General features: G+C 45.7%; 1 protein-coding gene across 1 annotated transcript in view; it reads right to left on the reverse strand.

Moving 5' to 3' along the window:
• The window catches only part of pkhd1 (PKHD1, fibrocystin/polyductin), a 301,224-nt gene that overhangs the window by 185,409 nt on the left and 89,448 nt on the right, over positions 1 to 26,367 (reverse strand). Inside the window, exon 36 of the mRNA XM_002933603.4 lies at positions 14,412 to 14,568. Within this exon, the coding sequence (XP_002933649.4) occupies positions 14,412 to 14,568 (157 nt within the window). The remainder of the gene's footprint in view (positions 1 to 14,411; positions 14,569 to 26,367) is intronic.

Here is a 26,367-nt window from a genome sequence, read left to right on the forward strand (position 1 = left end):
ATCATATACAGTAAGTTGTAAAACGTCTAGTAAATAATATTGCCAGCTCCTGTAACGAAATAATTTCTACCTGGAGGAAGTGACGAGTGATTTATTGACACTAGCCGGGCAATCAATTTATAAAAACATTTGTCTTTTATAATCAATAAAACATTTCCCTCAAACAAACATTTATGGGGAGGCCTGGCAGCTGTTCCAGCAGTTAAAAAAAAAAAAGAAAGAAATTCTCAAAATATACAGAATTCTTTTGGTTCAAAGAGAAGCGCCGCGTTTAAATGAATGTACCCCGGCCCCCACAACAGGTTCTGTAATTGTTACGAGGTATCGTTTTATGTGTATTTGTGCACCTCCAGCACAGGCAGATCTGGCCCATTGTCTGTAGAACACCGGCGTTCTCTTAACACTCACAGCAGTGTTTAGATTTTACTGTTTGAGAGCTGCAGATTGTTCCCACACATATTCCAAACCCATTCTGTTCATTGACAGTGAATTGAAAAAAAAAAAAAAAAAAACATCTGGGGTTTTGGGTTCATCATATTGGGGCTAACTCCTGAAATAACATGGTACAAAGGTACAGCCCACTCGGGCCATAAAACTAGGAGAAGAAGGCAATAGGGAATACCACATGTGAATATAAAGAAGTCCATTGGGTGCATGAGTCCTAGAAAAAAACATTTTGGGCAGTAGAGATACCACAAAACTCTGTGATAATGGCAAAGGGTATTCTGAGAATCAATCAAAACGGAGCCAACTATTAGTAGACATAGTAGACACCAGGGGTCAGTTACAACATGGAAAGCAGGGTGTAAAACCTATGCAATCTACTGTGTTTTTGGACATTATACCCTACCTTCCATGTTAGGTGATTTGCCAAAGGAGACCTGATTTTACAACCTGAATACAGCACTGACTGCATTTGGCAGCAATGTATTCACAAGGAATTAGTGAGGGCGACAGGTAGACATTTCCCTTTGCATTACCTATCCATCCCTTAACTTGAGCGTCATTCAGATATATAATGGCAGGCACAGGTCCCTTCAGTGTCCTTACCACCTTCCCTATGGCCAATGGCCAATGGCCAATGGCAGATGGCAGGGAAAGGGGCATTCTAATGCACCCCTTAATGCTCATTCACTTCTGTCCAGGGTCACTGTAAATAAAAATTAAGATGAAAAACATTGATAGAAGACTTCAGCTCTTCACCTGAAGCCCACCAGAACAAAATAGTGGGGTGTTGGCCACTATCATGTCTATTATTAATACAGGTGTGGGACTTATCCATAATGCCTGGGACCTGGGGTTTTCTGGATAAGGGGGTCTTTCCATAATTTTAATCTTTACACCTTAACTCATTTAAACATTATATTGGATTGTTTAGCCTTAAATAAAGATTAATTATAGTATTTTGAATCAAGTACAAGGCACTGTTTTATTAAAAAAAATAGGAAGTCATTTTGAAAAATGATTAGTTAGAAAGAGCAGCTTCGGCTCCAACCAGGAGAGATTAGCTGGAAGTACTCTTCCCTATACGCACTGTTGCCTTTAGAGCAGGACACGGTTAAGACGCAGGTATCAGGTCAGTTCTATCCCTGATCCATAGTCGGCTGTGAGGGATCCTTGGCTGCTAAAGAACACCCTGAAGATACAGATACTTGGCCAGGCTACTCTCCACAGGGAGGCCATGCTGGTTGGTGGTCCTTACCCTCCCCACCCTCGGCTGAGGTGGGCTATACGGGTGGACACCATATTTTTCTACCTTCTGTGCAATTACTTGATATCTCCTCTGCGTGAGTATATTGGCATAACCCTGCATATTGATTGTCTCTGACAATAGACCATAGTTCAACTGCAAGAACCTTCTGGCTAGTGATGAGCGAATCTGTCCTGTTTCGCTTCGCCATAAAATGAGCAAAACAGCAAGAAAATTTGCAAAACGACGAAAAATTTGTGAACCGCATTTGTCGCGCGTTTTTTTTTTGTCGCCCGCATCTATTTTTTTGTCGCCGCATCTATTTTTTGTCATGGTTTTTTGCCGCGACCGCGCCCTTATTTTGACGCCCGACAAAAAAATTTCTGCGTGATGAATTTTTTCGTGGCGAATTTTCACTAAAGTTTCAGAAAACAATTCGCCAATGCACAGCGCACAGCTACAGTGAGTTGTAGTTGCACTACACCATAGCTCCGTTTGGTCACTTCCATTTAGCGAAGGCCCATCCTGAAGGACTGAGTCGCGTGTACCCCATGCTCTTAAATCTATAGTAGCCGTGGTTTGACTGGTTTTCAGCCAAAAAGGGGTTACAGTCAGGGTCAGACTGGGGTGTGCAGGGCCCACCGGGGCTCCCGCCCCAGGGGCCCTGCAGGTGCCCCAGACGTGTCCCCTAACCCCCCCTCAGGGGCCCCCCTAACCCCCCCGCAGGGCCCCCGCCTGACGTCCTCCCCGAGCGCCTATAAATTGAACGCGTCGGGAAGGAACAGTCAGTGTAGGGAGTGCCGGCCAAGGTCGGACTGGGCCGCTGGGACCCACTAGGGCCGGGGCCCACCGGCATTTTTCCTGGTGTCCCGGCGGCCCAGTCCGACCCTGGTTACAGTAGCCATTGCCATTACCCACTGTCCTATATTGCTGCTACCCAAACTAGATGGTAGCCTTTGGTGGCCACTTCTTATAAGACTAGTCTGCTATGGCTGACCCCGACATGATTTAAAACTTCTTCGTTGCACCCAAGTCTCTTTGCAACATACCATGAGGAGGACATCCCAACTAGATTAGATTTATTGAAGGTAAAAGTGATGGATGCAATTCATTAATTGTATCAATTTGTGTCATATTTCTTTTCCATAGGACAACAAAGAAATCTACTGTATATACTCGAGTATAAGCCTAGTTTTTCAGCACCCAAAATGTGCTGAAAAAAGTCACCCTCGGCTTATACTCGAGTCGGGTGCCATGGGTCCCTCTAGACTAGCACCCTCTGTCCTTTGTGTGCAAATTAGGCCACCCGCAACCAGACCCTCCAGTGCCCTGGCCTAGGCTCCCACTAGCAATACTTATTTCCCCTTACATCTCCTCCGGGACCGAGTCTGCTGCCAGTTTGCCATTGTGCAATGAGCGTGGGGTAGTACTCATTGTTTTTGTTGACCCTCTTCTCCACTTACAGAGCTAGTTTACTGTTTTTCTTTTAAATAAATATTGAAAAACATATACCCCACTGATGCCTCAATTAATGTCATTTTATTGGTATTTATTTTGATTATTAAAACTTAGCAGTAGCGGCTGCATTTCCCACCCTAGGCTTATACTCGAGTCAATAAGTTTTTCCAGTTTTCTTAGGTAAAATTAGGTACCTCGGCTTATATTCGGATCGGCTTATACTCGAGTATATACGGTATGTGCCGTGGTCATTTTATATTCAGCTGGTATTCTGCTGCTCCGATCTTTAATAACTAAATAGATGAGTCGGGTTTAGTGGTGTATGCTTAGCATCAAGCTCTGAAATCTAATAAAGGTTATATAAGTTTTTATTTAGTATAAAGATCAGAGCAAAAGAGAAGGAGAAGCTCATAAACGTATTGCTAAATAAAAAAGAAACTCAGCTGTGGAACAAAAAAAACTCTTAAATCTAAAGTCATTCTAGGGCAAGAATTATTCAGAGCCAAATTGTAATGCAATGAAATATGAGTGGGAATATTACCATGTGCATTTGAAATGTGAATCTTGATCTCACACAAAATGTTAAATAAGAATAGGGCAGAGAGGTACCGGAGCGAATATGCACCGCGCTTATTACTGAGAATGTGCAGATTTTTATTTGAATACGCCATGTGCGAGAATTAGCATCTAAATTGAATTTTGCATATTCTCAGCCATATTTGATTTGCATGCGGATCTGAGCACAAATCTGGCGCTCGATATTTCAATCCCAAAATTAACGGAAGTGCAAGGCCCGCGTTGAGACGCTCGATGCGTCGTTTGCTAAGTAAACACAAATGGAAAGGTTTGCAGAAAGTAAATGTTCTTTATTTGAACAGAATGATTCAGCTGGAAAGATAAAACAGACACACAGGGGGGTCATTTATGGAATTGTGCCGGGGGAGAGATTTGAACTGTATTAAAGGAGAAGGAAAGGTAAATTAACTGGGGGACAAAATGTTAGGCACCCCCCAGTGATTGTAATTGCTTAGTAGTGCTCCTGGTAGGACAGAACTGCCCCAGCCTGGGGTAGCTGTGAGCGAGCATTCCCCTTCCTTCCTGCATTCCTCCAAATACCTTGGCAGCCTTTGAATCTAGAGAGCCACAGACTGACCATTACCAGATCTATAGAGCCACAGACTGACCATTACCAGATCTATAGAGCCACATACTGACCATTACCAGATCTATAGAGCCACAGACTGACCATTACTAGATCTAGGGAGCCACAGACTGACCATTACCAGATCTAGGGAGCCACAGACTGGCCATTACCAGATCTAGGGAGCCACAGACTGGCCATTACCAGCACCATAGAGCCACAGACTGGCCATTACCAGATCTAGAGAGCCACAGACTGACCATTACCAGATCTAGAGAGCCACATACTGACCATTACCAGATCTAGAGAGCCACAGACTGACCATTACCAGATCTAGGGAGCCACAGACTGGCCATTACCAGATCTAGGGAGCCACAGACTGACCATTACCAGATCTAGGGAGCCACAGACTGGCCATTACCAGCACCATAGAGCCACAGACTGGCCATTACCAGATCTAGAGAGCCACAGACTGACCATTACCAGATCTAGGGAGCCACAGACTGACCATTACCAGATCTAGGGAGCCACAGACTGACCATTACCAGATCTAGGGAGCCACAGACTGGCCATTACCAGCACCATAGAGCCACAGACTGGCCATTACCAGATCTAGAGAGCCACATACTGACCATTACCAGATCTAGAGAGCCACAGACTGACCATTACCAGATCTAGGGAGCCACAGACTGGCCATTACCAGATCTAGGGAGCCACAGACTGACCATTACCAGATCTAGGGAGCCACAGACTGGCCATTACCAGCACCATAGAGCCACAGACTGGCCATTACCAGATCTAGAGAGCCACAGACTGGCCATTACCAGATCTAGGGAGCCACAGACTGACCATTACCAGATCTAGGGAGCCACAGACTGACCATTACCAGATCTAGGGAGCCACAGACTGGCCATTACCAGCACCATAGAGCCACAGACTGGCCATTACCAGATCTAGAGAGCCACATACTGACCATTACCAGATCTAGAGAGCCACAGACTGACCATTACCAGATCTAGGGAGCCACAGACTGGCCATTACCAGATCTAGGGAGCCACAGACTGACCATTACCAGATCTAGGGAGCCACAGACTGGCCATTACCAGCACCATAGAGCCACAGACTGGCCATTACCAGATCTAGAGAGCCACAGACTGACCATTACCAGATCTAGGGAGCCACAGACTGACCATTACCAGATCTAGGGAGCCACAGACTGACCATTACCAGATCTAGGGAGCCACAGACTGGCCATTACCAGCACCATAGAGCCACAGACTGGCCATTACCAGATCTAGAGAGCCACATACTGACCATTACCAGATCTAGAGAGCCACAGACTGACCATTACCAGATCTAGGGAGCCACAGACTGGCCATTGCCAGCACCATAGAGCCACAGACTGGCCATTGCCAGCTATAGAGAGATAAAAACTGGTCATTTTCAGCTCTATAGAGCCACAGACTGGCCATTACCAGCCCTAGAGAGCCACAGACTGGCCATTACCAGCTTTATAGAGCCACAGACTGGCCATTACCAGCTCTAGAGAGCCACAGACTGGCCATTACCAGCTCTAGAGAGCCACAGACTGGCCATTACCAGCTCTAGAGAACCACAGACTGGCCATTACCAGCTCTAGAGAACCACAGACTGGCCATTACCAGCTCTAGAGAGCCACAGACTGGCCATTGCAGGCATTGTTAAATGAATAAAGCTTATTCCAATCTAAACTTACACACTTTTTTATCCAAACAACATGGAAAGTAAGACAAGATGTAGAAGCACTCGCTTTCCAAACACTCTTTGCACGGAACATAAATATACAAAAAAAAATATCCTTCTTTCTCCGAAGGACCTGACCCCTTTCTACAAGCCAAAACCCAACATGCCTGAAGCGACTGTCAGTGACCCTTAAATTGTTTGTTACGACTTTGTGAGAAACCAAGCGATGTCCTACGAGCAACCTATGATCATTTTATTTAAAGGGAGAGAAAAAACGAGAAATCAATCAGCCATTATTATTGCGGGCTTCCTACACGAAAATAAACACTGCTGAAGTGGTGGAGAAACAGCCCTCAGCTTCCCCGTCTGAGCGTTCCACCGCCTTGTTTTACAGGGCCCGGCAAATCTGCTTTCTCAGCAGGAAAACTAAAAGGAATGGGGAAAGTGCTTTATTTGCCTCCTTCAACTCAATCCAAACTCTCAGCGCAGATGTGTAAAATACTGACGGCCCAGGCCCATGCCAGCAGGGAAAGTACTGCAAACTGAATCTTATACATCTCTGGGTACCCCTGGAACTATAGCAGGGTGACTGTTACCCCAATGTTTCTATATATCTGTAACCTTGTTATGGGCTAAGGGGGCCCAGCCTGAAGGCCAGTTAGGGGGGGATTTGGGGTGAGTGCTTATTTGTGCCCTGGGTACCCCTGGAACTATAGCAGGGTGACTGTTACCCCAATGTTTCTATATATCTGTAACCTTGTTATGGGCTAAGGGGGCCCAGCCTGAAGGCCAGTTAGGGGGGGATTTGGGGTGAGTGCTTATTTGTGCCCTGGGTACCCCTGGAACTATAGCGGGGTGACTGTTACCCCAATGTTTCTATATATCTGTAACCTTGTTATGGGCTAAGGGGGCCCAGCCTGAAGGCCAGTTAGGGGGGGATTTGGGGTGAGTGCTTATTTGTGCCCTGGGTACCCCTGGAACTATAGCAGGGTGACTGTTACCCCAATGTTTCTATATATCTGTAACCTTGTTATGGGCTAAGGGGGCCCAGCCTGAAGGCCAGTTAGGGGGGGATTTGGGGTGAGTGCTTATTTGTGCCCTGGGTACCCCTGGAACTATAGCGGGGTGACTGTTACCCCAATGTTTCTATATATCTGTAACCTTGTTATGGGCTAAGGGGGCCCAGCCTGAAGGCCAGTTAGGGGGGGATTTGGGGTGAGTGCTTATTTGTGCCCTGGGTACCCCTGGAACTATAGCAGGGTGACTGTTACCCCAATGTTTCTATATATCTGTAACCTTGTTATGGGCTAAGGGGGCCCAGCCTGAAGGCCAGTTAGGGGGGGATTTGGGGTGAGTGCTTATTTGTGCCCTGGGTACCCCTGGAACTATAGCAGGGTGACTGTTACCCCAATGTTTCTATATATCTGTAACCTTGTTATGGGCTAAGGGGGCCCAGCCTGAAGGCCAGTTAGGGGGGGATTTGGGGTGAGTGCTTATTTGTGCCCTGGGTACCCCTGGAACTATAGCGGGGTGACTGTTACCCCAATGTTTCTATATATCTGTAACCTTGTTATGGGCTAAGGGGGCCCAGCCTGAAGGCCAGTTAGGGGGGGATTTGGGTTGAGTGCTTATTTGTGCCCTGGGTACCCCTGGAACTATAGCAGGGTGACTGTTACCCCAATGTTTCTATATATCTGTAACCTTGTTATGGGCTAAGGGGGCCCAGCCTGAAGGCCAGTTAGGGGGGAATTTGGGGTGAGTGCTTATTTGTGCCCTGGGTACCCCTGGAACTATAGCGGGGTGGCTGTTACCCCAATGTTTCTATATATCTGTAACCTTGTTATGGGCTAAGGGGGCCCAGCCTGAAGGCCAGTTAGGGGGGGATTTGGGGTGAGTGCTTATTTGTGCCCTGGGTTCCCCTGGAACTATAGCAGGGTGACTGTTACCCCAATGTTTCTATATATCTGGGGTGAGTGCTTATTTGTGCCCTGGGTACCCCTGGAACTATAGCAGGGTGACTGTTACCCCATTGTTTCTATATATCTGTAACCTTGTTATGGGCTAAGGGGGCCCAGCCTGGAGGCCAGTTAGGGTGGATTTGGGGTGAGTGCTTATTTGTGCCCTGGGTACCCCTGGAACTATAGCAGGGTGACTGTTACCCCATTGTTTCTATATATCTGTACCCTTGTTATGAGCTTAGGGCCGTGGAGTATCCGCCGTGCAGATCCCCACTCCATGCCCACTCCAAAGTAGGAGAGCAGACAAGGTGCAGGGATTTATATACGAGTGGGTGGAGGGTGCATCAGGGCAGGGGGCCGGGTAAGTTTGCAACTTTGAACTGGGCTCTGTTTAAGATTTTTTTGTATGGGGGCCCGGCACAGAGTAGGTACGCCACTGGCGGAGGGGACCCAGTCTGAAAGCCAGATATGATGAGATCTGAGGTGAGTGTATATTTACTGCTGTACATATTTATGAAAAAGCAGCATTTTTTACCAAGAAAGATGTACTTGTATTTTACAGACTATTATCCATATAAAGGCTCATTAGTAAGTAATTGTCACGGTCTCCCTGTGGAGACGCTGTGGAGTACCAGGAAGGTGGGAGCCTGAAGACGGGGTAACCCGGAGTGTAACCATAAGTCACAGAACTGGTGCCAGAGGCCATGTTGATAGTGAAGAACTTTAATAAACTTAGTGATGTAACCGAACATACAATGAACATACAAACTGAATGTAGAACGGCAGGCAGAGGCAGAATCCAAAAGCAGGCAAAAGATCAGGGCAAGCGGCAGTCAAACGTAGTCAGGGCAGGCCAAGGTCAAAACCGGGAAATCAAGGTAGAACTAGGAAGGGCTCAGGAACAAGGCAGAAGGCAGGATCAGGACACGGAACTGGAGCTTGGAACCAGCGAGAACAAGGACACAGACACAGGAACAGGACGGCAGGGTCACGAAAGACAATTAATGACCAAGCAAGGGGCAATGGTCAGGGAAAGGCTTATAAAGGGTGAAGATTAGGAGATGGGAAACACATGAGGTTAATGAGGTGGGCGGAGGAAAGAGAGCAGACAGAAAGTAGGAGACAAGGGAAGAAACAGACAGAGCCCAAATGCCTCCAGTGGCTACAGAGGCAAATGCATGCCGCCAGGAACACCCCAAGTGGTGTTCGAATCCCGCTGATCCTGACAGTAATCATGCTACAATGTTTTTTATTCAGTGGTAGCTAGCTTAGTCTTGCAGTGGGCAAATTATTCCTCCCTGGTTGGTCAGTTTATTATGAATAAATTACTGCACTTTAGACAGTAGGACTTTATTTTGACTATAAACTTTTATATACGCAGAGGGAAAACTAAAATGAATTTATTTTCTTAAAACCACAAGCACAAACCTCTGAACCTCAGATAACTAATTTTATGTATTGCTGTGATATATCATGCAAAATATATTAAAACCGTTCAGCAGCTCAGAGAGAGAGGAAAGAGCTGGATAAACTGCAAGCAGGGATTGTATTTGCCTCATCTTGAGTTGTTAGAAAGAGTTGGGTAATAGAAAGAGTGGGGTAATAGAAAGAGTGGGTAATAGAAAGAGTGGGGTAATAGAAAGAGTTGGGTAATAGAAAGAGTGGGGTGTTAGAAAGAGTTGGGTAATAGAAAGAGTGGGGTAATAGAAAGAGTGGGGTAATAGAAAGAGTGGGGTAATATAAAGAGTGGGGTAATAGAACAAGTGGGTAATATAAAGAGTGGGGAGTTAGAATGAGTTGGGTAATAGAATGAGTGGGAAAATAGCAAGAGTTGGGTAATAGAAAGAGTGGGGTAATAGAAAGGGTGGGGTAATAGAAAGAGTGGGGTAATAGAAACAGTTGGGTAATTAAAAAGTGTTGGGTAATAGAAAGAGTGGGGTGTTAGAAAGAGTTGGGTAATAGAAAGAGTTGGGTAATAGAAAGGGTGGGGTAATAGAAAGAGTGGGGTATTAGGAAGAGTTGGGTAATAGAAAGAGTTGGGTAATAAAAAAAAGAGTGGGGTGTTAGAAAGATATGAGTTATAGAAAGAGTGGGTAAAAGAAGAGTGGGGTAATAGAAAGAGTTGGGTAATAGAAACAGTTGGGTAATTAAAAAGTGTTGGGTAATAGAAAGAGTGGGGTGTTAGAAAGAGTTGGGTAATAGAAAGAGTGGGGTAAGAGAAAGAGTGGGGTGTTAGAAAGAGTTGGGTAATAGAAAGAGTTGGGTAATAGAAAAAGTGGGGTGTTAGAAAGATATGAGTTATAGAAAGAGTGGGTAAAAAAAGTGTTGGGTAATAGAAAGAGTTGGGTAATAGAAAGAGTTGGGTAATAGAAAGAGTTGGGTAATTAAAAAGTGTTGGGTAATAGAAAGAGTGGGGTGTTAGAAAGAGTTGGGTAATAGAAAGAGTGGGGTAATAGAAAGAGTGGGGTGTTAGAAAGAGTTGGGTAATAGAAAGAGTGGGGTAATAGAAAGAGTGGGGTGTTAGAAAGAGTTGGGTAATAGAAAGAGTGGGGTAATAGAAAGAGTGGGGTAACAGAATGAGTGGGGAAGCCCACATACCCGAAACTTGGTTCTCTGCTTTTTATCATTTGATAAATCATATAGGAACAGATAAATTGGAAGTCAACTTGTTCATTACCTCATCTATATCAGGAATTGCTCCTTTAGGACAAGGGCATTTGGGCATTTTAGAATGTCTTGGTGCTCAAGCGATTTCCAGCTCTGCAAGAATGCAATCTTCATAGAAATGAATGGGAGCCATTACACTTAAACACAGTTTACAAAGGTATGTGTGTTGATACACACTACTTTATACCTGCAAAGTACTGGCCACTTGGACGCAAAGGAGCCTGGGATATAACAGATGCAGGTATGGCTTTCACTGCTCCCTTATGGGGTTGCGCCTAATTAAGTAATTAATTGTCAGAGTAAAACTGCCCACTGACTCCAATGCATTTGGCGCAAGAAAAAGTGCCCATTGGGTGCTCCATAAATACAAGACAAAAAAAAGCCCAATTGAGTCCAATGCATCTGGGTCTGGAAAAAAAACATGAGAAAAAACACCCACTGACTCCAGTGAGTTTCCCAAATATGAGAAACCTTTGGGAGCTTGAATGATTATGTCCCCTAGATAAAAGTTTGCGAAAAGGCAAAAAAAATGTTGCCACACTCAACAGTTTTTTTTGATGCGCGTCATTTATTCCGCTGCAAATTTTTGCAGCCATTTTGAGAAAAAATCCTCCAATGCTAAAACGTGGAAATTCACTGCAAATCCATGCCTGGCGAAAAATTTCACCCATCCCTATTCATGGTCATTATGGTGCATATCTGACCAGCATGGGGCATATCCATGGGACTGCAAGGAACTCTGGGCAGTAACCCATGGTAATCAAATGTGTGATATCATTGTTCAACCTGCAGCAGACTACAAAAAGCCAGTCACTGGTCGGTTGCTATAGGTTACTGCCCATGGGCAAATTTGTCCAGTGTATAAAAATGACCCCCAGATCCTCTGGTTGCCACCTGGTGATACCTGTGAGCATAAATAACAGGATGGAAGTTAGAGCAAATGCACTTTGCGGAAGCTAAAATGGCCGCCCACTGTGGCGCCATAATGCCATCAACTGAATGCTCTTCGTATATAGGTAACTCTGGTTCAGATAGCTTGGGTCATACTGGGTCATTTATTTGCTTGTTTGGCACTGGCATGAACAGTCTATGGCCATGTAAGGAGATCCATAAACCAACCTAAATAAAAATCATATATCTTTTTTCCCCTAACATGTAATTTTAATCTACCAAAAATTTCCAAAAACCCTTTTATTGTGTCGATTTTGTTGTTTTTTTAATACCATAGTCATAATAAAGGTTGTTGTTTTGTTGTTGCTTTGGTGCATTAGGGCTGATCCGCGGAGCTACCTTAACTCTTCAGCTGGTTAATAAATTAAGAATGCATTGATAAGAGATGCAGTACAGCAGCCCGAGGCTCTGAAGGATGAGAATTAGGATTCGCTGCTAACTTATCATGCCAAAGAGCCCAAACGGGGGCGGATCGATAGCAATCCTTTCAGCAGATACGTCGGTGCCTATAGACAATAGGGCTGTAGACACATTGCTAAATGAGCTTTTCCCTCTAGCAACATTGTTCTCAGCCCATATGGGGTGCGACTGTTTTAGCAAATCTGTAGCAAGAACCAGTTATTTGCTATGAGGCCGAGTTGAGAATTCCGCAATCCATCAGCAAATCGTTGGCCATCGGACCAGGAAACAGCAGCAGATGAATCAGAGTGACCCACATTACTGTAAATCTATTTTATAAATGACGTGTAACCAATAAACCGTATCCCCGGATGATCTCTGCTCCTACTCATCTTCTAGACGTCAGTTTCTAGATGAATCTGTCTGTCGTAGGTATTGATACTACGGGGGACATTATTGGGGCTAAAAATGCTTAAATTAGCCATTGGCTTGGTTACGGTGGGTTATGCCATATACATACATTGTCCTATAGCCAACAGCAATCAAACAGAAAGGCAGGGGATTATGTAATAAAAGGTGGAAAGTTTGCTAAAAGTGGTAGTCGTCTATGCCAAGTTGGCAACCAATCAGCAGGTAGCATATACTAGTCAACTGATTAAAAAATTAACTGCTGTGGATTAATACACCTGGCTATGGTATATGGTGTTGGGGTACTTCTGTACTAGACTAACTAGTCTAAGTTTTAGGTTTAGAAATAATTGTGCCCAGGTTTCTTGAACAGGGGCCATTTACAGAGACCTTGGACACAAAACAAGACCCCTGTTGTGCTTGAAGCCAACCCAAACCCCAACTGGGCATTTACGACCTTCAAAATTCTCTTCTCCTCCTTTAAAGGAAAACTATACCCTTGAACAATGTAGGTCTCTATAAAAATGTATATATAATATTGCATAAAACAGCTCATATGTAAAACCCTGCTTCATCTAAATAAACCATTTTCATATACTGTAAATATACTTGTTTAGCAGTGTGTGCCATTGGGTAATCCTAAATAGGAAACTGCCATTTTATGTACTAAGGGCCGCCCCCTGGGATCATAGGAGTCACAGTGCACACAAACAAGCCAAGGCACACATACATGCTAGACCCCATCAGCCAATGAATGGGCAGAGTTCTGCCTTTTGCTCCCACACTACTTCCTGTTACAGTTAGAGCTGCATCACTTCCTGTCAGTTGATCTCTGAGGGAGCACACAGCCCATCACTAAATGGCGGTTCAAGGAGAAGGATGTAAAAGGGCAATATTTACTGATATATCTTATATATTATATATATCTTATATATTATTGACATTTGCTGATAGCAACAGCTTGAATGAATGTAGTTCATGTTTAATTGCCCAAGTCATACCCAAATCTGAAAATTCTGCTAGTGGCCTACTATTTATGTCTTTATTGGCCCATTTTATAAGGAGCAGAGTCCTCTTCAAACATGACTTCCTCTTGATTAACGAGCAAAATCACTTTGCTGCTTTGGGCATTACCAATAGTAACATACAGAGCGGCTGCATGGGTCAATATGTAACCTCGGCTGCGAGCGGATCTCCTTGCCTATAATGACTTGAAGCCCTAATAGCTAGTATGTCAGCCATAATGCCCAGCAGCAGGAGTGGCAGAACTGCAGCTGGAAGCCAGAACAGAAGCACCAGTTTATTGTTATTCAAGGGTGAATATATATTTTTTTTCCAACCCCACTTAACTAAATGCACATTGCTTTCAGGCACAAATAAAGAAAACGTTTTTCTTGTGATGATATTGTGCCTGCGAGGAACCCGGCAATAAATAAATGGGGCAATTAAAGGGAATACACTGTAATTACCAGGCATTTATAATTTGCAAACATATTTGGCAACACAGTGCAATTAGAACAGGGCATGTACAAATACATACATATCAGATTGACTCATTTACCGGATTTAGGGATTATCGATCCCCCCGTTGGCCATAAATGCCCAGATGTTCGGACAGTACAGTCAGTTTGGCCAAATTTATTCTAGGGTAAGGTTTGCATGAGATCTAGTAACCCACAGTTACCAATCAGCAGGAAGTATTAACCAGTCACCTCAGAGCAAATATCTGATTGGTTGCTGTTGGTTAGTAGGGCTGCTGCGGACATTGTACCTTTTATTATATAACTTCTATGGAGACTTGGCACCCCAACTTTGCCCTGGGCACCCCCAGCATCAGAGGGGTCTTTGTGGAGGAGTATAACAACAGCTGGAGGATTGCAGGCCCTTTTTTTTTCATATTTTTTTCATCATAGGTTTTAGCCCCCAGCCTTCCCGTATTGCTTAGGGCCTCGTCCTTAACCCTGGCCGTTTGCCTTAGAACATTTATTATAGAAGAGAGATAATAAAAAGTGAAAACCTTGTATATGGAGCAGATTTAACAGACTGGTGTTTGTGTCAAGAAGAAGCATCAGACCTCTTTCCACCGTGACGTTGTCGCCATCTAATGGCGGTTGCCCAGAAGGCCAAGTGGAATTTTTCGACCAGAGACTGCAAAAATATAAAGGCACTTGGCCCTGAAAGACAAAATTAGAGAAAGAACAGTCAGTATGTGACACGGCCCCCGGTTTGTACAGAAGTGTGAGAGGGCGAAAATGTAATAACACTATAAAAATGGTGTAAATGTAGGCGCCATTGGTTCATTACAGTAGCGCATCACGAGAGAATGATTTGTTTCTGTCTGCACAAAATAAATCAGAAACATTGTAATCCTGTGGCATTCTCAGAAATGTAACTACATGTTACTGGGCCCCAGAGCAAATTTAATTTAGGGCCCCAAAACACTGGTAAGTTGACCTATTGTATAAAGATATATTGAAATTGCCCATTAATTAGGGCCTTACTGGGTCTTCTACACTCCTGGGCCCCCCTGAAACCGCAGGGTCTTATTCCTCCGGGGATGCTCATTTTTATAGTAAGGATCCCACTCATGGATCAAAATAAAGAACAAGATGGATATAAGACTTTTGCTTACATGTACATGATGGCCCATAAAATCAAAGCCACTGATCAAGAGCCGTCATCCACCTAGCTGTACATTTCTCAATGGAAACAGGGTCGGACTGGGCTGGTGGGACACTGGGAAAAAAACGGTGGGGGGTTAGGCATCGGGGGCGCCAAGAAGAGTCCCATGGGGTTGCAGCCCTGGTGGGTCCCAGACAACCCAGTGGAAAATATAGATCTCATGCTCCTCAACTGCCCTGAGGGCTCCACTGCCAGCTGCCTTATTGCATCAAGAGAGTTGCCTGCATTGGATCAACCCAACACACTATAGAACATCAATAACATTGGATCAACCCAAACCACTATAGAACACTGATCGCACTGGATCAACCCAACACTCTATAGAACACCAATTGCACTGGATCAGTCTAACACACTATAGAACACAGATTGCATTGGATCAACCCAACACCATAGAACACCAATCGCATTGGATCAGCCCATCTCACTATAGAACACAGATTGCATTGGATCAACCCAACATACTATAGAACACAGATTGCATTGGATCAACCCAACATACTATAGAACACTGATTGCGTTGGATCAACCCAACACACTATAGAACACCAATCGCAGTGGATCAACCCAAGACACTATAGAACACCGATCGCATTGGATCAACCCAACACACTATAGAACACTGATTGCATTGGATCAACCCAACACACTATAGAACACCGATCACATTGGATCAACCCAACACTCTATAGAACACAGATCGCATTGGATCAACCCAACACTCTATAGAACACAGATCGCATTGGATCAACCCAACACTCTATAGAACACAGATCGCATTGGATCAACCCAACACTCTATAGAACACAGATCGCATTGGATCAACCCAACACTCTACAGAACACCGATCACATTGGATCAACCCAACACTCAATAGAACACAGATCGCATTGGATCAACCCAACACACTATAGAACACTGATTGCATTGGATCAACCCAACACTCTATAGAACACAGATCGCATTGGATCAACCCAACACACTATAGAACACCGATCGCATTGGATCAGCCCAAAACACTATAGAACATCAATCGCAGTGGGTCAACCCAACACATTATAGAACACCAATTAACCGCAATTTACACTGTGACATCCCAGGAGCAGTTGGTAGTTTGTAACAAATGCACTGATTGGCTATAAGCTGGTTGTACCCTTAATGCTCAGATGCCTACTGGCCACACAATGGGTTGTTCTAGAACTGTGATTGTCTAGCACCCCGATTGGTGTAGCCTTATGTTGTTTCAGATGCTCTGATTGGCTTACTGGTTAGTTAAACCATTAGTGAAGCTCTGTTTGTTTTCACGCTGGCTGAATCCAAGAAATCGGCAGTCAATTTGAGTCCAATATACTTCAGAACTGGTTCCATCACCCCAATATGAAACACCTTACCCCTTCAAAGACATCACTGGTAGTACAAGTTCAGGGCTGCTGTAGATATTAATTATAACTTAAATTTAGCACAGAGCTGTGACGCATTCAGCATTATCTTCTGCCTAAATAATGAGCTCATCGGAAATGCCAAGAGTTGCTCCAAGTTAACACTGGGCCACAATTGCGATGCTCAGTTCTAGTGTCTTAAGCAACCGCGCAACCACAAATAATCAACAAACTAATATACATTGCTGTAACACAAACACATGGCAATAAATTTATATTCTGGGTAAACAATCCCTTAACCCTGAGAGAAAGATACTGTAATCATCTGTTTATTTGTGTAACCAACACATCACATATATTGCTCTGGCTGTTTGGATATTTCTGACGTGACCAGGTGAAGAGGTAATGTATTAACCCTTTGAAGTGCCAAGTGCCCCCTAATGTACTATAACTATGTTACCTTAGGAACAAAAAAGCCCCTACCATGAAAAATAAAAACATAGAAAATAAGAATATAGTCACTGAGGGGCTCAGAAACTCTTTACCCCTTTCCTGTAAATGATAAGGATATTAGCAGCCACTGAGGGGTTCTGTGCCCATATAAAGGCACAAGGCTGCAGGCTGAGTTATACAGGGAACTCTGAGTATCACTCATGTATTATAAGGGATAATGTACCCCCTACTGTAAATGATAAGGATATTAGCAGTCACTGAGGGGTTCTGTGCCCATATAAAGGCACAAGGCTGCAGGCTGAGTTATACAGGGAACTCTGAGTATCACTCATGTATTATAAGGGATAATGTACCCCCTACTGTAAATGATAAGGATATTAGCAGTCACTGAGGGGTTCTGTGCCCATATAAAGGCACAAGGCTGCAGGCTGAGTTATACAGGGAACTCTGAGTATCACTCATGTATTATAAGGGATAATGTACCCCCTACTGTAAATGATAAGGATATTAGCAGTCACTGAGGGGTTCTGTGCCCATATAAAGGCACAAGGCTGCAGGCTGAGTTATACAGGGAACTCTGGGTATTACTCATGTATTATAAGGGATTATGTACCCCCTGTCTATGTGGGTGATATATATCTGTCAGTCCCTGACCCAGTGATAGTCTCTGTGAGCGGCTGGGACCCATGCAGGCATCATGCCAACCTCGTCACGTTCCACACATAATGATGTACAAGTGCATTTCATTATTTCAGTTTCCCAAACCTGTCCCGCAATCTCAAACCACAAATTTCCCAGTGAATGTTTAAATCCCTCCATATGGTTCCAGGCTGCAGTAATGGGCCATGCGCGGCGCTCACACTCAGTGATATGAGACCAGGGAGCCACTAAATTCTGCCGGAGGAAGTAGCCAGGTTCCCAAACAGCAGAAAGCCAGGAGCTGAGAGAGTGGGTGGTATTCGCTTTGTGTGGCTGCAATGCACAAGCACAGCAGCAATAGTATGTGCAATGGATTCCCAGTGCTGGTTCTGCCTCCCTCTTGATATCCAAGGGCAAGTTCCAGTTTGAAAGTAAAATAATTACCTTTATTTGTAAAGCTAATTGTATTATATAGTAACAAACTTCCAGTGAAACATTTGCTCCTGTGCTTCTATCATTGCATAGGCTGCTTTACAATTCCCATGCAACGGCAGCCATATCCAGACTTAGTTATCACTACACTAAGGGGCATATTTATTATAGTGTGTAAGCCAACATCACCTGTGATGTTGCCCATAGCAACTAATCAGCAATTCAATTTGAACAGTCACCTACAAGTTAGAAAACAAAAGGAAACGTGATTGGTTGCTATGGGCAACATCACCTTTGATGTATTCCTACATACTATAGTAAATATGCCACTAAAGATCCTTAGCTGTGGTACTGTGGTGCTGTGGTGCCATGTTGCTGTGATACTGTGGTGCCATGTTGCTGTGGTACTGTGGTGCTGTGGTGCCATGTTGCTGTGATACTGTGGTGCCATGTTGCTGTGGTACTGTGGTGCTGTGGTGCCATGTTGCTGTGATACTGTGGTGACATGTTGCTGTGGTACTATGGTGCTGTGGTGCCATGTTGCTGTGGTACTATGGTGCTGTGGTGCCATGCTGCTGTGGTACTATGGTACTGTGCTGCCATTTTGCTGTGGTACTGTGGTGCCATGTTGCTGTGGTACTATAGTGCTGTGGTGCCTTGTTGCTGTGGAGCCATGTTGCTGTGGTACTGTAGTGCTGTTGTGCCATGTTGCTGTGGTGCCATGTTGCTGTGGTACTATGGTGCTGTGGTGCCATGTTGCTGTGGTACTGTGGTGCCATGTTGCTGTGGTACTATGGTGCTGTGGAGCCATGTTGCGGTGGTACTGTGGTGCTGTGGTGCCATGTTGCTGTGGTACTGTGGTGCCATGTTGCTGTGGTACTATGGTGCTGTGGTGCCATGTTGCTGTGGTACTATGGTGCCATGTTGCTGTGATACTGTGGTGCCATGTTGCTGTGGTACTATGGTGCTATGTTGCTGTGGTACTGTGGTGCCAAGTTGCTGTGGTGCTGTGGGGCCATGTTGCTGTGGTACTATGGTGCTATGTTGCTGTGGTACTATGGTGTTGTGGTGCCATGTTGCTGTGGTGCCATGTTGTTGTAATACTGTGGTGCCATGTTGTTGTAATACTGTGGTGCCATGTTGCTGTGGTGCCATGTTGCTGTGGTGCCGTGTTGCTGTGGTGCTATTGTACAGTGGTGCTGTGGGATGAAAACACAGGCATGACGGAAAGGAGTCCATTGGCTCTATGTGTGGGGATAGGGGCTCTATGTGCGGGGGCTCTATGTGCGGGGGTACGGGCTCAAGTAATGGGAATGCTGCCACGAAAATGTTTAGGGATGTGAAATAGTAAAAATTTCCTTACTTTGGCATCCACACATTGTGCACGCCCCCCCCCCCCCCCCTACATTTTCACCAAAAGTCAGACAGGGACTGGCAGATATCCCCCCTGATAATCCCGGGAGTTACCCAATTTAAGGTGTCCCTCCCCCAGTCTCCCGATGCTTTAAGCTAGTCACACCTTGTACTGGCCTGGCGGGTAGAAATGACAATTTATTCCAATGTTATTAATAGGGCAGAAAGATAAAAATATAAGAAGGCCACTACCCTACATGTATCTTGTGGAAAGGAAGGTACTGTCATTGGCCTGGTGTATTATTGGAATTTCCTGTTTCCCTAGGAGTGAAAGGGAGCCCATAGTTCTTCCTCTTTGGAGAGCAGGTAGAAGTGCTGCAGGGCCTGAGGCAAAGGGAGGCCTCGGTATTAGAATGTAAAGGAATAGACTGACATTCAAACCAGTGTTGCTTTGTTTTGTTTTTTATTTTTTGCTTTGTTGTGTTTATGTTTGCGTGTGACTAATAAAGTTTCTTGCAGAAAGTGTATCTGGAGGAGGAAGAGGCCCTTGTGCCAATGTGTAGCCAGAGACAAGGGGAATGCAATCAAATTTGTAAACAAAAAAGAAGTGCACAAATAACAGTAAAAACTCACATTTCACAATGTAATATTTTTCATTAGACTGATTTTGCATTGTGAATGTTCAAGACTTAAATATGGTGTAATTGTGTGAAAATAACAACTTTTTCATTAAAATGTTTTATTACATACTGTATACTGTGCACTGGTGCAAGCTAAAAAATTTGCAATCGCTATCCTACTGCCACATGAGGTTCGCAAAAGGTATATGACATTCACGCAAAGGCAAAAAATTCACAAAGGGAATATTCATTCACGTTACGACCATTTTTCTCGTTAGCGACCTATATTACATTCACCCACTAGTTACATAGTTAAGTTGGATAGAAAAAAGACCCAAAAAAGTCCATCAAGTTGAACCCCTACAAGTGAACCCCAGTGCGCATATATATATATATACATACACTCATACCAGGCTACCAGTATACTCACACATATAAACCATATATACCAACATCAATACTAATAGGAGATTTTAGTATCACAATAGCCTTGGATATTCTGCTTGTACCCCAACTTCCCCGGCAGGGCATTCCCCAACCTCACTGCCCTCACCGTGAGGAACCCCCTACCCAACATCCCCCGGCAGGGCATTCCCCAACCCCCTCACTGCCCTCACCGTGAGGAACCCCCTACCCAACATCCCCCGGCAGGGCATTCCCCAACCTCACTGCCCTCACCGCGAGGAACCCCCTACCCAACATCCCCCGGCAGGGCATTCCCCAACCCCCTCACTGCCCTCACCGTGAGGAACCCCCTACCCAACATCCCCCGGCAGGGCATTCCCCAACCCCCTCACTGCCCTCACCGTGAGGAACCCCCTACCCAACATCCCCCGGCAGGGCATTCCCCAACCCCCTCACTGCCCTCACCGTGAGGAACCCCCTACCCAACATCCCCCGGCAGGGCATTCCCCAACCCCCTCACTGCCCTCACCGTGAGGAACCCCCTACCCAACATCTCCCGGCAGGGCATTCCCCAACCCCCTCACTGCCCTCACCGTGAGGAACCCCCTACCCAACATCCCCCGGCAGGGCATTCCCCAACCTCACTGCCCTCACCCTGAGGAACCCCCTACCCAACATCCCCCGGCAGGGCATTCCCCAACCCCCTGACTGCCCTCACCGTGAGGAACCCCCTACCCAACATCCCCCGGCAGGGCATTCCCCAACCTCACTGCCCTCACCGTGAGGAACCCCCTACCCAACATCCCCGGCAGGGCATTCCCCAACCTCACTGCCCTCACCGTGAGGAACCCCCTACCCAACATCCCCCGGCAGGGCATTCCCCAACCCCCTCACTGCCCTCACCGTGAGGAACCCCCTACCCAACATCCCCCGGCAGGGCATTCCCCAACCTCACTGCCCTCACCGTGAGGAACCCCCTACCCAACATCCCCCGGCAGGGCATTCCCCAACCTCACTGCCCTCACCGTGAGGAACCCCTACCCAACATCCCCCGGCAGGGCATTCCCCAACCCCCTCACTGCCCTCACCGTGAGGAACCCCCTACCCAACATCCCCCTGCAGGACATTCACCAACCTCACTACCCTCACCGTGAGGAACCCCCTACCCAACATCCCCCGGCAGGGCATTCCCCAACCCCCTCACTGCCCTCACTGTGAGGAACCCCCTACCCAACATCCCCCGGCAGGGCATTCCCCAACCTCACTGCCCTCACCGTGAGGAACCCCCTACCCAACATCCCCCTGCAGGACATTCACCAACCTCACTACCCTCACCGTGAGGAACCCCCTACCCAACATCCCCCGGCAGGGCATTCCCCAACCCCCTCACTGCCCTCACCGTGAGGAACCCCCTACCCAACATCCCCCGGCAGGGCATTCCCCAACCTCACTGCCCTCACCGTGAGGAACCCCCTACCCAACATCCCCCGGCAGGGCATTCCCCAACCTCACTGCCCTCACTGTGAGGAACCCCCTACCCAACATCCCCCGGCACGGCATTCCCCAACCCCCTCACTGCCCTCACCATGAGGAACCCCCTATGCTGCTTCAAATGAAAGTTCCACTCCTTTAATCTAAAGGGGGTGGGGGTCTCTGGTGCGCTGACCATTTTTATGGGAAATATGAACACCCCCTGTATAATGCCCTCTGATGTACTTGTACACAGTAATCATGTTGAGCAGCAGTGGTATAACTAAATGTTACTGGATCCAGTAGCAAATTCAGTTTAGGGCCCTATTTTGCCTCACTTGGCCCTCTACACTCCTAGGTCTGCTTCCTCTGTAGGTACAAGCTTGAGAATGAAGTGCCCCAAAACAGACTGAGAGACTTGCATATTCCATATTAAACATGTTAGGAACCAGTGGCACCAGTGGCGTAACTATATATACAGCAGACGGGTTGCGGGGAGGCCCAGACCGAGGGTTCTGCTGTACCTTAGTCCCCCCTCCCTGGCCCCTCTCCTACCTTAAATATAGAGGCCGGAAGGTGAGGCGAGGTCGGTGGCAGGAGGGGTGGGGCGGAGGAGGAGGGACTGGTCGCGACAGGCCATCTTAAAAAGTTTTTCTGCAGGGGGGGCCCGGCTTAACCAAGTTATGCTGCTGACTGGTACCCATTCAGTTCTGTTTTGAGTGTTACAGTTCAGCCACGTAACCCATCATCCACCATTTCAGCAGAAACTTGGCAACCCCCCCTCCAATGACTTTGCAACCACTTATTAGTCACTAGGGTAATAATCTCTAACAGCCAGGGAAAAACCTGACACCAAAACACATAACCCCAATGCATGGGGAACACAGGTACAAACTAAGACGGGTTTGATTTTCCTTTAAAACTACAGGAAATATTGCAGACTATTCCAGTTCCGTAAATGTCGATCAGTTTCCCATAGTATGATTTGCTGACAATCTGCTCCCAACGGCAAACGTAGTTCATGTTTCTATAGATGACCTGCCAGCGATGGCCTATAACGCTCATTACACTGGCTGTTGACTTTCCAGGGCCAAAGAGTTAAGGGCCCCAGCACTGAGTTAATGGGGGGGCTGAAGCAATATTTAAGGAATGGGCTCGTTTCTGCTGAAGTCATTCTTTGGTTCACCGGCGACAAGTTGCGACCTGAGTGGCCCAATCACCAGGCCTGGCGCCCAGGAGGTAGCACTTTTCATAGCGTTGACAGATTGTCATTTAAGCAGCAAATAGAAGGCAAGTGCCTGAGTGGCCGCTAACGTACGCTATGATGGAATGCACTTGGTAGGGACCCGTAACTCCAAATACTTCATTTCCATGATGGAGTGGGGCAGTGGGAACGCACCACCGCCTGGAAAAGTAGCCTTTGTCTCCTTTATGGAGGGAAACCTAAAGCCCATTTATAATGGGAGGGGGGGGGAGAGAGAAGGGGGGGGGGTGGCTCTTTTATTTTTATAACAAAACGCATTCTGTACGAGGACATTTTTCAGCCATCTGCTCTCATTATTCCCAATGTCGGGCCACCATTCCCCTCGCAACAATGAAAATAATTACCTCCTGGAGGGCAAAATATAAAGATATCAGGATAAACAAAAGTTAATTACATTTTGCTCTCAGGGATAGGAGCAGTGTTCCTAATAAAGAAGCAATTAGGTCGGTAAAGGCATCACTTACAGTTACAAGAAAAACAAACGCAGTTTGTGCCATAGGAGCAGCGGGGATTTCCAGGTCTTTATATGCGACGGTTTGGGCGCAGAGGCAATGGGGAGTATTACACACAAGGAGCCCCTTTTAATAAGACAAGACCACCCTACAGAGCACTTAGGGCCAGGAATGCCTTGCAGGGCTCTACATGTTACTCAACTGCAGGGTCAGCAAAACAGGAGGATTCTGGGACTTGTAGTGCAGAAAAATTAAATGGGACAGGATTTTTTTCTGCAAAAAAATCCCTGATATTCCCTGATTTTACTTACAATGTACACACATTTTTCCTATGAATTGGGTAGATTTTTTTTTTTTATCCTATGGGTAAAATCTGTCATAGTAGTTCCATCTCAGCAGTGCTATAGACTGTAGCCCCTATGATAGCCAGGCTGCAGGGACAATGGGCATGATGGTTGCTTGTCTTTACTAAGTAAATTATTTTGAATGTTGCCTAATCTAGGACATACCACAGGCACCAGAGATCACTACAAACTGCATACTGAGTCTACTAAATTCTGCTGAACTGGGCAAGCAGGCTGTTTAAGAATGTTGGGCAGCAAGGGAGTGGTAATCTGATATACTTATCATATTCAGTAGGGGGTACATTATCCCTTATAATACATGAGTGATACTCAGAGTTCCCTGTATAACTCAGTCTGCAGCCTTGTGCCTTTATATGGGCACAGAACCCCTCAGTGACTGCTAATATCCTTATCATTTACAGTAGGGGGTACATTATCCCTTATAATACATGAGTGATACTCAGAGTTCCCTGTATAACTCAGCCTGCAGCCTTGTGCCTTTATATGGGCACAGAACCCCTCAGTGACTGCTAATATCCTTATCATTTACAGTAGGGGGTACATTATCCCTTATAATACATGAGTGATACTCAGAGTTCCCTGTATAACTCAGCCTGCAGCCTTGTGCCTTTATATGGGCACAGAACCCCTCAGTGACTGCTAATATCCTTATCATTTACAGTAGGGGGTACATTATCCCTTATAATACATGAGTGATACTCAGAGTTCCCTGTATAACTCAGCCTGCAGCCTTGTGCCTTTATATGGGCACAGAACCCCTCAGTGACTGCTAATATCCTTATCATTTACAGTAGGGGGTACATTATCCCTTATAATACATGAGTGATACTCAGAGTTCCCTGTATAACTCAGCCTGCAGCCTTGTGCCTTTATATGGGCACAGAGCCCCTCAGTGACTGCTAATATCCTTATCATTTACAGTAGGGGGTACATTATCCCTTATAATACATGAGTGATACTCAGAGTTCCCTGTATAACTCAGCCTGCAGCCTGCAGCCTTTATATGGGCACAGAACCCCTCAGTGACTGCTAATATCCTTATCATTTACAGTAGGGGGTACATTATCCATTATAATACATGAGTGATACTCAGAGTTCCCTGTATAACTCAGCCTGCAGCCTTGTGCCTTTATATGGGCACAGAACCCCTCAGTGACTGCTAATATCCTTATCATTTACAGTAGGGGGTACATTATCCCTTATAATACATGAGTGATACTCAGAGTTCCCTGTATAACTCAGCCTGCAGCCTTGTGCCTTTATATGGGCACAGAACCACTCAGTGACTGCTAATATCCTTATCATTTACAGTAGGGGGTACATTATCCCTTATAATACATGAGTGATACTCAGAGTTCCCTGTATAACTCAGCCTGCAGCCTTGTGCCTTTATATGGGCACAGAACCCCTCAGTGACTGCTAATATCCTTATCATTTACAGTAGGGGGTACATTATCCCTTATAATACATGAGTGATACTCAGCGTTCCCTGTATAACTCAGCCTGCAGCCTTGTGCCTTTATATGGGCACAGAACCCCTCAGTGACTGCTAATATCCTTATCATTTACAGTAGGGGGTACATTATCCCTTATAATACATGAGTGATACTCAGAGTTCCCTGTATAACTCAGCCTGCAGCCTTGTGCCTTTATATGGGGGGCACAGAACCCCTCAGTGACTGCTAATATCCTTATCATTTACAGTAGGGGGTACATTATCCCTTATAATACATGAGTGATACTCAGAGTTCCCTGTATAACTCAGCCTGCAGCCTTAGGTCTTTATAACTGTATATGTGTTGCATTCTGTAGGTAAAGTTAGTCCCAACCAGGGCCATAACTAGGGTTTGGCACTAGGTGGCTAAGTCACTGGCGTATGTGAGGGGGGGTGATTGAGCAGCCAGCGGGGGTGCAATGGAGGATGGATTGTGAGTGGTCAGCGGTAGCAGTAGCACTGGTGATATGTGGGGGGGGGCAAGATGGCTGCAGTCTGGGCCTTGGGCACCAGTAAATGTATTTAAAAATCTGAGCTGTCAATCATATATTGCCTGCCCCGCCTCTATGCTGGAATTATTCAAATTATTTCTTATGGGTGATTCTCGGCATTAACACACGAAACAAACCCAACACTCGGGTCCCAAACTGATTCCTAATGAGTCCGTGACTGCACTAACACCCGCGCAACCTTGTGCTTCTCGCTCCTTATCGGGGGCCTTCAGAAGGCCCGCTGACAGGCTTATGAAATTCATAGCACATCGTGTTCGGCACCAAAGAATTTCTCTGTTTCCGTAACAAAAAAAATTGATCATTTCGGAAGCAGCGGCGAGAGAATAGCCCAAATGACCTTCACAACAAGGATGTTGATCTTTGGCTAATAAATTACCATTCTAATGTAAAGCCCTTTGCATTGAGTTTATCCTCGCTGCGCCGGCTGCCCGTGCCGTTGATGGGCATTTCTA

The sequence above is a fragment of the Xenopus tropicalis genome, chromosome 5 (genome assembly GCF_000004195.4).
Source record: "Xenopus tropicalis strain Nigerian chromosome 5, UCB_Xtro_10.0, whole genome shotgun sequence".
Taxonomy (NCBI): Eukaryota; Metazoa; Chordata; class Amphibia; order Anura; family Pipidae; genus Xenopus; species Xenopus tropicalis.